At 31.1% G+C, this 13,920-nt stretch overlaps 1 protein-coding gene across 1 annotated transcript; it reads right to left on the bottom strand.

The window, feature by feature from the left end:
* Positions 1-7,527: 7,527 nt before the first annotated feature.
* LOC18049647 (GDSL esterase/lipase At5g33370) lies at positions 7,528-10,693 on the bottom strand. The gene is made up of 5 exons (XM_006443224.2): positions 10,343-10,693; positions 10,140-10,267; positions 9,593-9,835; positions 8,528-8,780; positions 7,528-8,012 (listed from the first exon to the last, which is right to left on the bottom strand). The coding sequence occupies exons 1-5, from the start codon at positions 10,593-10,595 to the stop codon at positions 7,780-7,782; spliced, it is 1,110 nt and encodes a 369-aa protein (XP_006443287.1). The 5' UTR covers positions 10,596-10,693; the 3' UTR covers positions 7,528-7,779.
* Between the last annotated feature and the right edge of the window lie 3,227 nt (positions 10,694-13,920).

Raw genomic sequence — 13,920 nt, 5'->3', positions numbered from 1 at the left:
TTATATTAATATTATTATAATAATATATTAAATAATAATATATTTTTGATTATTTATGCAAAAATATATGAATTAATTAATTATAATAATATATGAATTATTGTGATTATTTATTCAAAAATTATAATTATTAATAATTATTGTTAATAATATATTAATATATTAGTTAATTATAAATGAGGATAAATTTGTGGTAGGCCTCACGATTTCAATTACGATTCCTGACTCTATTTTGTGAAGTAAACGCTGTTAATGATTACGATTTTATATTCTGATTCCCTAATCCTGTAAGTAAATGCAACATAATGGCAATCTACCTCATTCCAATTCCAATTCAAGTTCAAGTAAAGAACTTATTTTGATTATCATTCATCATTTTCATTCCAATCCATTTTGATCCCTACCTATTCCGATTCCAACTCATTCCAACTCTCATTTAGTAAATGCACCATTAGAGAAATCATGCTATTTTATAAGAATAATCACGCGCTTCACATAAATGATTCAATTTATAAAACCAAAATAAAGATTAAGCCGTGAAAAGATCAAGAGTGACCTATCTGAATAATATTGCTATATATATCAAAATCTACCTCATTCCAATTCCAATTCAAGTTCAAGTAAAGAACTTATTTTGATTATCATTCATCATTTTCATTCCAATCCATTTTGATCCCTACCTATTCCGATTCCAACTCATTCCAACTCTCATTTAGTAAATGCACCATTAGAGAAATCATGCTATTTTATAAGAATAATCACGCGCTTCACATAAATGATTCAATTTATAAAACCAAAATAAAGATTAAGCTGTGAAAAGATCAAGAGTGACCTATCTGAATAATATTGCTATATATATCAAAATAGCAGAAAATTTAATAATGATGTGCTGTTTTTATATTACTTTTTATGCACATATCATCATTATATTCAAATTAGTAATTATAAAGGGAAATCTAAATTTCTTGCCCAAGACTAACAATTTGTAACTAGTGCCATCTTCCAATTGGTATTGCATGTTCATTCATTTGTACTCGAACCATTCCGAACAAGAATACCTTCTAAAGAATTCCAAATCGTATTCTCATAGCATACACCTAACTTTGTCCCTACTTTTTCACCAACCGAACACTAATATGAAGGTTTGGAGTATCCTTCGCAGGTACCACCAACGCATTGAAGTAAACATAAAGTCAACGGAAGCTTTCAAGGAGAAAAGAGTAATTTTATAATACAAGTGAAGGTAGTCATCACTACTCGGGCACCATCTCGCTGTAGGCTTGGCAAAATCCGGGTCCGGTTTGGGTTTTGCTGTTGCCCTGGACCGGACCGGATGGGAGAAATATAAGACCGGACCCAGGTTAAAACCCGGTTTTTCCGGGTGCGGTGCGGGCTTGAGCCCGGCACCTTCCGGGTCCGGGTTTTGATCCAGGCTTTCTAAACCCGCATGTGATAACTTTAATTTTTTTTCTTCAATTTTTTCTTTCATTTCTCTAACAATGAAAAATTTAAAAAAAGAAAATAATCAAATAAACTCATTCAATCTCAAACTTTAAAAAAGAAAATAGTCAAATACAAATATATCACACACTAACAATGCAAATTTTACACAAATGATAAATTAAAATTATTTCAATCTACTTTTTAATACCTAAATTCATCCAATTTCTAACTTAAACTCATTCAATCTATATATAAAATAAATAAATTAAATTTAACAACACAATAATCACACAATAAATTTAAATAACATCCAACATATCATAAATTCATAATTATATATTTATATATAATATATTTATATTTTCTTTTCTTTTTTAAATTTATTAAAAAACTGGGTTCGGTCCGGGTTCCGGTTTTTTGGTGTTGAACCCAAACCCGGGCCCGAAAATGTCCGGGTTTGAGAATTTCAAACCCGGGTCCGGTTTTTATGTGCATGCGGTCCGGGCTTTGGCCGGGTCCGGTCCGGGCGGGCTTTTTTGACACCCCTATCTCGCTGGAAACTAGGATTGACAAATTAAGCGTTTGGGCCTGGGCTTTTTAGATAAGAAGTGCAAGGGTTGGGTCTGGGCTGGAATTGGGCTGACCTTTGACTTTTAGCTATTTTTTCAATTTTTTTTAAATTGTTGTAAACTTGAAATGAGTTAATAATAATCACGTTGTTATAAACAACAATGAATTAAAGAAAATAAGTATTTCAAAATAAAATAATAAATAAAGAAAATAAAGTAAATACAAGTTCATGGATTTATTTTTTTAGTACTGAATTCTCTAATTCAAGCACTCTCTTAGTTAATTAACATTTAAAAAAGAATTTATTATTATAATTTTAAGTTTTTAAATTCATTATTGATATATAAATTAGGAATTTAAGCTTGATTTTTTTTATCTTTCCATTATTTTACAAATTCTAATCTATAAATTTATTTTAAAAAAAAATAGAGCGCTTAGGTCTGACCTTTTTTTTTCCTAAGCCCTTATCCAGACCCTCATATGTTAAGCCCAGGCCGAAAACCGTTGGAATAGGTCGGGCTGACTTGAGTTTTTTTGCCATCCCTACAGGAAATGCATACACAAGTTTAGTGAACTGTGTTTTATTAAATTTTTTTCAAATTTATCGAAGAATTACCCATTTCGTTCGGTAGAAACCATTTCAATAGAACGAAAATGATGTTAGTCTGAAAATTTCAGATTAATTGGTGAAATCAACCTAATAGCTCCCGCAGAATCTAAATTTAGTTGGCTAGGTAAATAAAAGTACTATCTGAAAATTACTTTGTCAGATCCTTAAAAGCCTTAAATTTGTTGAATTGGTACGTAGAATTTTTTTTTAATTAGTAGAACTATTATACAATAAGTAAATTAATTTTTTAAATCAACTGATCTTAGGAATTGATGGGTAGGTATGATAATTCAATTGATAGATATGATATTCAAGAGAATTTTTTTTTAAATCTTTTTCCTATCCAGTAGCTATTTAAGCGAGTACATCGAAAGAATAAATGACTACGTCAATAACAAGTTGAAAAAATTAGTCCATGAATTGAAGTGATATTATACTACCGATAATCAATTTGGGGATTAATGCAACGCCATTCACAACAAATATCTTTTGTGCTTTCAGAAGGAAAGACATATCCAAAAGAACATTTGTACTATTTCAAATGAAAGTTTACATTTGAAATAGATGATGAGTTCTATATCACCAATCATGCCTATATCTCATTCTTTGACTTCGAACAGCCATCAATTTAACCCAACTAATTGATACTAAAAAGAAATCCCAAATCACCTTTTACAATTTTCTCAAATCACAAACTTTCATTTAAATAAATCTCAAATTTGAAACCAATAAGGGCATGTTTGGTATTGTTTTTGAATTTGTATTTTCTGAGAATAAAAATGAAAATAAAAATGGTGTTTTGCAGTTGCTGTATTTTGAATTTAAATATGCGTCTGGTATCATTTTCTATATCCTGTATTTTAAAACTGAAAACAGTAATATGCGTTTGGTAGACAGTTGAAAATGATAAAAATAGAAAATATGCGTTTGGTAATACTTTTTTCAAAAACAGTTTTTATTGAGCATTTACATTATATTTATAGTTATAAAATAATTATTTAGCTAATACATACATAAATACAACAAAATAATTTAAATAAATTTATTATGTATATCTCTTAAAATTATACATAAAATTATGTAAAGCGCAACATGTAATTGAAATTAAACGTTGCTTACGTAAACTATAATTATGCATATCCCTTAAAATAAAAAATCACGCTTTTAAAACACCAAAGCATCGCTGCTCTTACATATACATAGATTATAAATTACACAAGCCAATTTAAATTAAGGTCGAGCTCTCATCAAAATTTTTTAACTCTTTTTTTTTCAGGGCACAATAAAAAAATGAGTTTTTATTTTTTGTTCTCACTTCTACAAGTTGCAGATTGAAGTGAATTTTTCAGACAATATTTTCAAAGTGACAGACAATAAATTCAAATTATGAATTCCATCCAAAGCAATAAATTGAAATTACAGATTGTTTAACTGAATTCTATCCAGGACAAAACTTGAAAAATCTCTATTTCTGTCAAATAACAAAAGCCCAATTAAAAGGCATAAGTGCTGCGATAATCGTGGTCAATGAGCTTCAATCTTTACATAGTAAGCAACACTCTACCAATTGGAGGAGGTGCAACCAAGCGCTTGAAGGAGGCTCAAGCTCTTGAAACATCAAGAAGACGTGAAGAAATGATAGCTCTTGGTTTAAGTTTCCAATATGGAAGCTCAAGCTCCAGCAGATTACAGGCCTATCCACTAATGCAAACAACCCCATTTGAGCAACCGCAACCACCTTTACTAACTTTACAGAACCAGGAAATATCTCAATACACACAAGACCCTTCGTTTCACCAAAGTTATATCCAGACACAGCTCCAATTGCACCACCAGCAGCAATCTGCTGGGTCTAATTACTTGCAACAATTAAGCCAGAACAGTAATTTTTATAATACATATCTTCAAAACAACCCTGGTTTGCTTCATGGGTTGGTGAACATGGGATCGAATTCATCTTCTGTGATTGACAATAATGAGATTAATCTACAATATCATCCTATTAAAAATAATTAAAATCACTCAAATAATTTCTCAAAAATTTACTTAAACAAAATAAATAACAGATCCGGGAGAGACACAGCGGCTGGGCAAGTGACAGATCTGGGAAAGCAAAGACGGAGCAGCAGCGGCTGGGCTGAGACAAGAGAGAAAGATGTTGCAACTGAGAAAATGCAGATTTGCTGCAAATTTGCTGGGCAGTGGATGAAGATAAGGGGAGGGAGAGAGTGCATATTTGCTGCAACTGGATCAAGAAAGGTGAGGGGAAAGAGAGAACGGCAGTGAAGATGTTGCAACTGAGAGAGTGTAGATTTGCTGCAGATTTGAGAGTGCAGATTTGATGGGCAGTGGATGAAGATAAGGGGAGGGAGAGAGTGCAGATTTGCTGTAACTCGATCGAGAAAAAGGTAAAGGGAAAGAGAGAACGGCAGTGAAGAGAAAAAGAGGAGGAGGATCACGATTTTCTTTTGTTTTTTAATTCATTTTTAGGTTTAGTTTGTAATATTTGCAGAACATGTTTAAGTTGTTTTCAGTTGATTAGTTATAATAATGAATCCGAATTTTTTGTATTGTAATTTGTTTTTTGAAATTAACTCACCAAACATGTATTATATGTGTATTATGAAAACGAAAATGAAAACGTAGCTTGAAAAATGGTACCAAACGGGCCCTAAGGTTCTCTTTCTAGGAATTTTGGGTTTTAGTCTAGAGTTTCAATGTTGGGCTTAAAAGAAAGAGTAATGCTCTTCTTCACACCCTTTTAATATCCTTATAAAGTCCTACTTCTGTAACCATAATTCTGTAGCTAGGAAAAATTACATAAAAGAACCATTATGAATTTAATATAAGTGATTTTTTCTTTTACAAAATCAAAATAATTTTGAATCAATGAAGAAATAAGCCATCTGATAATAAGAATTTGGGTCCCTCTACAATGCTGTAAGTTTTTTGCAGCATCAATAATGTACCATTAGATCTAATCAATGGTATATATTATCTCTATTAATAAAAAAATAATTATTTTTAAAATAATATAGCTAGTTAACAAATTGAATAAATGGTGATTTTAAATTTAAAAATAAAATAATTAGGGATATGATAAAATACAATGTCTCAAGTATTCTTATTTCGAATTGAATTCTTGATAAGTTCTTTTATTTAAAATTGAATTCTTGGCACATTAAGCAAGTAAGCTTCATTGCATAATTTTTATGCATGCATCTTCTTTTAGATAAAGATGCTATATTCATATATAATTGAAATATAAAGTGGTTTTTGAAAGTTAGAGGCTACAATGAGTCACATGTTTTACTTGCATAGCAATAAGAGACCCGTTTCAAGGTTTGCACGACAAAAGATTTGTCCTAACAATTGAAGAGGAACAATGGATCCGATTCCAATGAGTAAAAAAATATTTTGTCTCAATATCATTGTCATAAAACCTTAGTATCTTCTCTCTCAGTTACTAAAATTTAAGTAATTTACTTGTATATTACTCTGAATATATTGCTAGATATTGATTAGATGTAATTAGTTAATTGTCTTTGGATTAATAATATATGTATTGGCAATTATCTGGTTACTATATTTGGTAGTTGATGAAATGTTACTAACAAACAGTGGATGTGCACATGTTAGTTAAATATATTAAAACTTTTTAATTAATTAAGTATTTTATTGTTATATTAAATTATATTAAATGAATGACTAAGATTAAAACATTTAAATTTAGGGCTCTACAACAGTCCGACCATCAGTATTGTAAAAATACATACAACATCATAGACAAGTCTAAGAAATTTTCTAAAATTATGTTTTAATAATTTAGCAAATTTATTCTAGATGATAGTAAAATTAATTAAAACTTTGTTGTAATTTTTTTTATCATTTATTTTTGTAATTTTCGTTAAAGAAAGAATTATAAATATAACAATTGGAGCTTTGTTTTAAAAGAGTGTTGGAATCCCAACTCTAAAAGAAATCAACGGCCCAACTTATATCTTAAATCGAGGGCCATATTTAGCTCGTCACATTGTGATTGAATATTTTGGTTTAGGTTTTCTTTTTGAGTTGAGCTATTGGCACCCTGCATTATTCTTACAAAACCCCCCTTTAAATAAAATTATAATTAAAGACAATTGAAAATTAAACACATATAATTTATTTTCCAGTAAATTACTTAATTCATAATCAATCCTTAAAAAAAAAAAAATCTATATGTTACTTCCTATCTAACTAAAATAAATTATACAAATTTAGGATAATCTATTGTTCTCTTTTGATTCCTTATTGATTAAATATTTTTATACTTAAAATTACTTTGAAATTATAATTTGAAATTAGTATTATTTCAGCCAATGATTAACACTAAAAAACTTATCACCTATATAACTTTTTAATTTGTGTGCAAGATAATAATAAAATTAAAAATAATGAAAAAAAATAGCACAATAATACTTTGAGTTTTACAATAGAACAAAACAAATGAAAATTGAGAACTTAAAAAGGTGTATCTAAAAAGGGGGGCATTTTCAAAAATAAAAATGAATATAACTAAAAATGGGGTCTTATGAGGAGATTAGAGGGGTGCCAATAGTCAAACTCTTTCTTTTTCTATTTCAATATATGTGTTCATCAACACTAGGCATTTCAGGATGATTAAACTCAAGTGATTATTTTCTCAAGAAAAAAGAAAAAAAAAAAACACTTAAACGATTATTACTAGTGGCAAAATCTTTGTCATTATTATTATCATCATTTTCATAAGTTAAAATGATGGTAAAGAAATCTTTGTTGTGTGTAGGATTGAAATTTAGACATCTTGTATTTACGGTTGTAATAACACACTCCCACAAATTACTATTACTAATAGCCGTAAACTATAGCCAAAGCCAAAGAAATAATTTACTAAGAAAATCACAGGCTGATTGATGATTACAAATATCAATCAATTATTCATTAACAATCCGATCAACCATTAATGCTTGATCGTACCGCATACAAATTCAAAACATAAAAACTATTAATAAATGTATCACCACGACACTTAAGACAGCTCCAATACAATTAAAATAAAGAAGAATAATTAATAACAACACTGCCATACACTTAAAGAGAATAATTATGAGAGACTTATCTCAATTAAGAATTAAAAATTAGACCCTTGAATCTAAAGCCATAATGGTGCTGAGATTCATTGGGTTCATGTACTTGCTTGAGCCAGACGCAATTCGCTGAACGATGATTCTGTTGGCTTTCTCCGATGGATGGAACGGATCCCAAAACGCGTACAAATCCCTGTTGGGGCATAAGTTTGATGCAATTGTGCAGAGGCCTATGCCATTGTAGGGTCCTTGTCCGCAACATGCTATTTTTGAGGTAACAAATCCTGTAAATAAAATCAAATCATCTTTTAGCAAAATGCTTTTTCTTTACGTACATAAATACTAGTGAATAAAATCATGACATGTGTACATTCTTTCAATAGATATAGGTGTCGTCATTTTATTGGTTAGTTGTATCTGCCTCCGTCCACGCAGTAAATGTAATAACAAAGAAGGTAACCCCCTTCCCCTCAAGCTCTATATGTGGCCCATTTTTTAGTTCCATATTCAGCACCAATAAATTTCTGTGCATAATGGTAGGGGACCAACTACAGAGCAAAGACACATCATTTATGTATTGTAATTACTCAAAGTGGTCCTATAGCCTATGCCCGATAGTCCCCTCATTGAACTCTTGCTTTCGCCATTCTGGTAGTTGGATCTAACATTTTTGAATTATTTCTCTTCTCTATTCTAATTTCTAAACCTTTCACTTTCAATGTTTTTCATTTTGTGATTCGTAGTAGTAATGTTGCTAAATAAAAATGGAGTTAGAAAACTAATTGACATCTATAAGTACCGTAAGCTTGAGGGTCATGGATGAAATCCATGTGCATTGCGAAGGCATTAGCAGCAACAAAAACGTCAGATCCGATCTGACTATTGAGTTCATTTAACATTTGAACGAGTTGTGGGTTGAACAAATCAGCTGCCCGTTGCAGTTCTACTGAACATTCACCATTTACGCCACGCTGTGCAAGCTCTGCTGGGACGCAACCCAATGGTCCTGTGCCCGTCACCAAAACCCTACGGGCGCCAAGTTCATATATCCTCTGCATATATCGAGAATAGTATCATCATCAAGCAGCATTTTAACAAAAATTAAGAGGATTCATATTATATTTGCGAGAGAATATGAGTATAAGGCTCCTTATGTTCCTAATAAGACTAACAAAGAGAATCCGTTCAAATTCGTTCATTAATAATTAAACTATAAGAAGAATTACTTGAGATTTGAAAAGTAATTTCACACTTATCATGTCTATTGTTTGATTGAACAAGACAAAATGGTAAATATCATTTCAAAAAGTATTGTCGCTAAAGAATAATAATTTGCTTGAAAGCATTTTCAACATTAACACACCTAAAAATCGTGCTATCATGCAATTAAAAGAAACAAACTTGTGTTTTTAAAGGTACTTGATGCTGAAATTCGGTGTTATGAAAGTCATTTGACTGTTCGTAATCTCACAATATGTGTTTAATTTATTATGAAAAATCTATCTCATAAATGTGCTTTAAATAGCCCGTGAGCAAAACAGACATGCATGGCCTCGCCAACCAAGAAAATCCTGCAGTAACAACTCACCTTATATCTTTGTCATAAATATGGTGCAAATTTACGTCCCCACATAATTAATATGTTGTTCAATTTCTTACTGCCTTGATGCCGATTTAGTGCAACATGCACTTGACACATTGAACGTATACCCAATATTATTTCATTATAATTGTTTCGTATTTATATTAGATTGAATCAATATAAAACAAAGTTATGACGTGTTTTAATATGTGATTTAATTGTGACATTAATTAATATGAGTGTACAACAATTCTTTAGTATATATGGTAAAGTTAATATTACCGCCAGAATTTTGCGATACTCTGAGATTAGATACACAACATAATCTGGAAGAGAAAATTGGCGAGATCTTGCAGAAAACGGCACCAAGTAGTAGTTGTTAACAAAGTCGTTGCCCCCAAGCGTAATTAGGACAAGTGCTTGGTTTACTAATCTTTCAGTCTGCTCAGCTCCAATAAGTGCGCTCACTCTTTGTTGATATTGCTGAAAATACTCGATCTGCTTGCTGATTCTGATTATGTTGATCTGCAAAAAAATTTCAGAAAAAACAAAAATGGCACCAATTTCAATGCCTTGAACAGATAGTTAATTTCTCTCGCTATTAGTGGCGGCAGAATCAAGATTTTGATTCAATAGGGTCAGATTTAGTAAGGAAGTCAAAACGTAAATTCTATGAAATTCCTTTTCTTTGCCAGAATTTTTTTCTGACCTGGCCCAGGCCAAAACATAAGTTCCGCCCGTCCTCACAATCAGATTAGATCAAAGAGTGACTCACAGGGTGATATGACTGGTCTCATATAAGACCTTCTTGTAAAATATTTGTACTTACAAATTGAAATCCAGTATCGTTGAGAATTCCAATTCCAGCTGAAGCGAAGTTGGCACCGACAAGTAGCCTTTGTCCGGTGAGCTCTGGGCTCAAGTATGGCAACGTGGATTCCATGCCAATTTGCTCACCTGACAATTATTTGCAAATTTTGTCAGCATGCATGCAGCAAAATTAATTTAATTTTGAAGGATACATAAACTTACTGATAAGGTCGGGGATGTTGAGTCCGTTAGAGAAACGGCCAGTGGGTCTGTGTGTTGGATAGTCAATGCCATAAGGGTATGAATCAGCACGGGCAGTGGTGGCAAGGTAGTCATTGTTGCCATTGTCGACAAGCGAGTCTCCGAAAACGAAGAAAGCCCTAGCCTCAGCCTGGGGAACAACACTTGCCAGGGTGACAAACAAGCTAAAAAAGATTACTAACCAAGAAGCAAAAATGGATGATGATTGATCCATTATTATTGTTGATTGGTTCTAAGCCCTAGAACAGAAACTACTTTCTGTGTGTATGTGTGTCTGTGTGTGCGCACTTAGCTTCAACTTGTATGTTGAATAAACGGTACATAGTGACTATTTATAACGGCTTGTCTTGTCTACATTTTGATACGGTATTAATGGCTCGTTTCCACTGCCAATGGAGTTAGATGAGGGCTGCCATAACCAAAGCTATAACGAGTAGTTGTAGTTTAGTATTTTAGTGGAGAATTTTGTTTAAATATATTTATTATCCTGAGGTGAATTTTTCAACTTCTTGTAAGCCACTTGCTTTTGCACTGTGACACACTGCCCAGTATATACCAACAAATTAGATCTGGCGATTTGGTTAAATTTGCAATTAGGACTGCAAGTAAATTTTGGTCAGTTTAAAATTTTAAGAAAAAAGAAAAGAAAAGGCAATCCAATATTAAAAATGCAGATTAAAAATTAATATGAGCTACATATGAAAATGAAATTGATATAAAATGAAATCAAGAGCCATATCAGGGAAATTAGGTGGGCAATGATTAAGGGTCAGAGTATATATGCCGGATTTGGAGTTGATATATTCATTTCGTTGTTATCATTATTTTTGAAAGGAAATCGAATCTATATTAATTCATGTTTTATGAACTGTAACATCTTCTGTTTAAACTAGTTTGATGGTGATGGAATTATTAATTGTGTCACCAAATTATTGATATTGGACATTCATGCACCTCTTGGTCTTGTTTTGGCTTTAGGACATATTATTGATGTCATGTAGCCATTAAGCGAACTTCAATCAAAATCAGCAGCTGAAGCATTTATTATTGATGTCTCTTAATTAAATTATGCTCCTCATATTTTTCAATTTTACTGTTTAGGTCGTAATTGTTTTTAGTAACTTGCTATATTCTTGACATTAAAACAGTAGCGAAAAGAGAGAGAGAGAGAAAAAAACATATTTTTTGGGTTCTTTTTAATGTGAGATTTTTATCAAAAGGTAAGTAAGGTTTTATATATAAAAAAAGTCACATTTATCTTTTAATAGTGAAGTTTGAACTTTAATTAAATTTATAACCTTGGGGACGTAATTGGTATTTGAAAAATCAGGGGACCTAAGTAGCGAAAGTAAAAAATAGTAAGGATCTATATGTCAATTAGGCTGTCTCAAATTACTGAATTGGCTGGACTGTTTTTATACTTAGTGGAATAGCCCTCCAGCTCTCCTTCGTGAAAATCTACACGAGGATTATTGGGATATAGGTATAAGCACTTCTTTATTTTCTAACTTTATTTTTATTTTAATAAAGGTTCTGCATGCACTTATACAAAAAAAAAAAAAAAATTGCTATAATTCAATCAATGCTTTAGCTCTCATTTAATTCTTATTTATTACCAATATAGCCACACAACAAACCTAAAGTAGCATCGATAGCGCGCTGACTGGTGAGCTATTGAAATTTGACAATTATAATCTCAAAGGGTCTAACCAAAGTTCGAAGGGTCTCTAGTTCACATTCAATAAAGGAATGTACATTAATTTTTTGCAACTGAAAACTCTAAATTACGTATAATTTTACAAAGATATTGACATATTCTCCAATATTGCTGAACCAAACAAATTATTGAAAAAAAACGTTACAGTGTCATAATCGACCAAATACTTATTATATAAGATTTGTAACATCGTAGCCATGCCTAACAATGACCTATAATTAGAGGACATGCCTGAAAATGAGCCTTCAATTCACTGTATAATTTAAATTATTATTATATGGTTTGTGAAGTATAAAAAGTTGTCACTTCCGACAAAGACATATTTGTAGCTAACAATCTAATTGGTGGGGCTGAAGGTTGATATAAGTCTCTTTCGTAATAAGTGTAATTTGCAAAACTGGTGCTCTTAACCCCGCTCTCGCTTTAATTGGCCGAGAAGATTCAACTTTTTTTATCATTTTTTGGTTGCTTACAGTGAAGAGGAATTGATCAAGCCATAGGTCTTAAGAAGCCATGTGACCAACATGAATGGAGTGGGGTAATTGTACAGTGAAATTGTTCTAAAGTTTTCCGAAGTTAATTAATTAAATTTAAAATTTGATTCAAAGTTTGAAGAAAATAAATAAATATATTTTGAATTACTTACATTGATCATCGGCTATTCACCAAAATCTCCCTTGACTTAGTTCTATTGCAGCACAACTTGAATCTTTCGATATATTTGAGATTAGAATTGCACCAAAATTTAGATCAAATTTAATCAATTTCAATATAAAAGTGTACACATAATCTCAAAGCTCATACCTCGTGAGAACAGATTATGACTTAAACTATTTCGAAAACTCCCCAAGACTAATAAATAACTTAAGTTTAAATTTAGCACTCAAGGACTAAGATGAGTTTCAAGTAGTTTAGTTACTCACTTCAATTCGAATTTAAAGAGTAATACCAAGAATTTGAACAATTGAATTTCAACTAATAAGGCATTCACTTAATAAATGGTAAGATATTAAGTTTGTTACTTATAAAATTTATTATCCAGTAGGTGAATACCACATAATAATCGATACTTAAATTAAGACTCAATTGCTATATTCCTAATCATTATTGATTTTTAAAACATATTATGATGCTTTATCAACTTTGGTTATATCGACAATTGATTTGGGGTTTCTAAATTTCTTTTAACATTTTTATTAGCTCTTCCCTAACCGTGAAAGATGGTCATTGATTTGAATAAAACAAAATGCAATTAGAAAGGACTTATGTGATACATTTTTAAAACTTTTGGCCAATGAGCTTCTTTCTATAAACGATAAGGATCATGTAACAATAACCCTTTATCCAATTATATAACCGACAAATTTGGTGCGAGTAGAAAGCAACCTTTTTTCTTGGAAAATCTTTTAAGATAAGTGAACTTCAATTTAAATTTTTGATAAAAAATCTCGAACATCGATCTCATTTAAATCTAATAAATAAATAAATGGTTTCCAGCATAAATTAATTGCTTAAATCAGACTATATATGTTAAGAGTCAACCCATAGAAACTTTTATATTAACATAGTAAGGACGTGTAACATATTTGAGCTTTCCTTTAGTGGATATTTATTAATTATGAGGGGAGCATAGCAATGGCCATAGATTAATGATCGCGTGGGCAACATTTATATTGTGGGGTTGGATTTTACTTGTAAAATTAGCCCACCTTCGTGTCAAACTCATAATAATTAGTGTGAAAAATAAAATTTAGAGTTAATTTTATATTATCTTATAGTAAATTAATTATTTTGAAATCACTCTCCTTATTTTCAAAAATTT

Source organism: Citrus clementina, unplaced genomic scaffold (genome assembly GCF_000493195.1).
Source record: "Citrus clementina cultivar Clemenules unplaced genomic scaffold, Citrus_clementina_v1.0 scaffold_3, whole genome shotgun sequence".
Classification (NCBI taxonomy): Eukaryota; Viridiplantae; Streptophyta; class Magnoliopsida; order Sapindales; family Rutaceae; genus Citrus; species Citrus x clementina.
This window is presented reverse-complemented; position numbering and strand designations above follow the sequence as displayed.

What these genes read in the sequence shown, in the direction of transcription:
- LOC18049647 (XM_006443224.2), bottom strand. Translation starts at nt 10,595, where the DNA reads ATGGATCAATCATCATCCATTTTTGCTTCTTGGTTAGTAATCTTTTTT. An exon ending in CAACATCCCCGACCTTATCA is followed by an intron (nt 10,268 to 10,342) that starts GTAAGTTTATGT and finishes AATAATTGTCAG; the next exon opens with GTGAGCAAATTGGCATGGAA. An exon ending in CCATGACCCTCAAGCTTACG is followed by an intron (nt 8,013 to 8,527) that starts GTACTTATAGAT and finishes TTTTATTTACAG; the next exon opens with GATTTGTTACCTCAAAAATA.